The 2,249-nt window shown below is 60.7% G+C and overlaps 1 protein-coding gene across 1 annotated transcript in view; it reads left to right on the top strand.

The window, feature by feature from the left end:
- R3HDM2 (R3H domain containing 2) overlaps positions 1 to 2,249 on the top strand; it is a 23,329-nt gene that overhangs the window by 15,679 nt on the left and 5,401 nt on the right. The window contains 4 exon segments of the mRNA XM_031557615.1: positions 1 to 33; positions 454 to 543; positions 1,047 to 1,289; positions 1,904 to 2,030. The exon segment at positions 1 to 33 is cut by the window's left edge and continues 19 nt beyond it. Coding sequence (XP_031413475.1) covers positions 1 to 33; positions 454 to 543; positions 1,047 to 1,289; positions 1,904 to 2,030 — 493 coding nt within the window.

A 2,249-nucleotide genomic window follows, 5' to 3' on the forward strand; every position in this document is an offset into this window, starting at 1 on the left:
CAGCCGGCCATGAGTAACCACATGATGTCTCAGGTGAGTCCCTGCAGGCGCCGGGCTGCCACTCCTGCCTGCCCCGGGGCGCAGGGAGAGCGGGGCTGGATGCCGTCGCAGGTGGGCGTGGAATGGGAGAGACAGAGGTTGTCTGAGCAAACGGATCTTTGGTTTGGGCCGCAGCCAGCCTTCGTAAATCCGTCACCGTTCGTGCCAGGCCAGGCCAGCTTTGTGAGCACAGCCCGCGCAGCTTCCACAAAGCCGCTGGCCAGGCTGTGCCTTCCCCGAGGAGCGGCTGCTCTCCCATTCTGCTCTCCGTGCTTTCCAGACCCCTGCCGTGCCCACTTCTGTGTTTGCAACGGGCTCAGTTGACTAACCTTGTTCCTTCTTTCTCTCCTTCCTCCTGCCCTTCCTTCTTCCTCACCTTTCCCCACCCAAATCTGTGTCCTCTGCTGGTCTCAGCCGGTCCCAGCGCTGCAGCCCGTTCAGTATTCTCCAAGCTCCTGCCCCCAAGTCCTCTTGCCAGTCTCTCCACCCCAGCAGTACAACATGGTATAAACCCCATTTACTCTTCTGCGCTGCCTCCGTTGTCCTCGTGCGCCGTGTTTGTGTTGATGAGCTTCTGCTACTGGGGTTTGTGGCACACGCTGCACACAGCGGGTTTAGCATTCAGGGAGGCCCTGTGCTGCAGTGGGATGCTCGGGGCTGTGGCACCCCGGGGCTGATCTTAGAGGCTGAGGAAGTGCCCGGGAGCCGCAGCTGCGCTGCAGTTCGTGCTCAGCAGTGTTGTCTTTTGGGAGCAGTGCCTTGTGCGTGGTGAGAAGTGCCCTGCAGGACGCAGATCCGGGCTGGGGCCACCCCAGGCTGTGCAGGGCTGTGCAGGGCTGTGCAGGGCTGTGCATGACACCTGCTGAGCTTTCAGGCTCCCCGTCCTGCAGGACGCTCTTGATCTGTGACGGAGAGTCGTGGGAAGGAGTGCTCAGCAGAGCCGCGTTCTGCTTGCTGCTGTCCTCCATGCTGTCCTCCTCCATTCCTCTCACTTATCCCCACTGCAGGCTGACGAACTCAGCAACCCCTTTGGGCAGATCAGCCTCAGCCGACAGGGCTCGACGGAAGCACCGGATCCTTCCTCGGCGATGTTCCAATCATCCCTCATCTCCCAGCACCCTCAACAGGCGGGATTCATCATGGCAACCCCTGGGCAGCCCATTCCCACCTCCAACTACTCAGCCTCAGGGCACACGGTCCCCACGCAGCAGGTGCTGCAGCCCCAGGGCTACATTCAACCTCCCCAGCAAGTAAGGAGCTGCGAGGCTGGAGGGGACGAGGACCTCAAGCCAAATCTGTAGGGCAGGGGGCTGCTGGGGAGGACGGTTTGCTGGGGAGGAAGGGGAGCAGGCTGCCCCTCTTTTTCTGCTGCTCATTTGCGCAGCAGCAATAGACAGAAGCCAGAGCACTGGGTACGTGTGTGCTCTTATGAGACACGGTGTGATTTCTGCTCCCATGTCCCAGGGCAGATCTCTGGAGAGCCCTCCGGCCATTCCTGGCTCATAGTGGAAGTGAGGCAGTGACCAGCCGGGGGCTGACACCTCTACGCTCTCTTTTGGGTCCTGCAGGGCATTGTGACCTCTGGGCTGGGGGGGGACCCATAAGTGGGGGGTGGGACGTCTCCCCTGGGCTGTGGTGAGAATTGTGCCCGCTGGGCCTTTGCACTGCGGTGCTGGGGAAGCTTGGGGTGAGGCTGGGAGGAGCTGGGATCTCTCCTCTGCCCAGAGCCCAAGCCCTGCTTGGTCTCCTTCACAGCAGGCAGGCAGGCGAGAGAGAGAAGTGGTCCTGGAGGAACCTGGGGGGGTCCAGATTTCTTGATCCCACTTCTTGAGTTCTCACCGCCGTGTTTGCTTGGTTTTGCTAGATTCAGGTTTCTTACTACCCTCCCGGGCAGTACCCGAACTCCAGCCAGCAATACCGATCTCTCAGTCACCCAGTGGCCTACAGCTCTCAGCGCGCGCAGCAGCTCCCCCAGCAAGCCCAGCAGCCTGGTAAGGGGCGGGGAGGAAGCGGGGTTGGGACCTTCCCCTTTCCTTGCTCTCTGTTGGCTTCTAAGAGCTCTCAGGCTCTGCTGCTCCTCCGTGTCCCGAGGTGCCGTTCTCTGACTCTGTGCTGGAGTTGCTGCACAAAGAAGGGCTGAAATGTGGCCTGGCTGCAAAAGCTGTCTCCTTTCCTTTCCTTTCCTTTCCTTTCCTTTCCTTTCCTTTCCT

Source organism: Meleagris gallopavo, unplaced genomic scaffold, assembly GCF_000146605.3.
Source record: "Meleagris gallopavo isolate NT-WF06-2002-E0010 breed Aviagen turkey brand Nicholas breeding stock unplaced genomic scaffold, Turkey_5.1 ChrUn_random_7180001880010, whole genome shotgun sequence".
Taxonomy (NCBI): domain Eukaryota; kingdom Metazoa; phylum Chordata; class Aves; order Galliformes; family Phasianidae; genus Meleagris; species Meleagris gallopavo.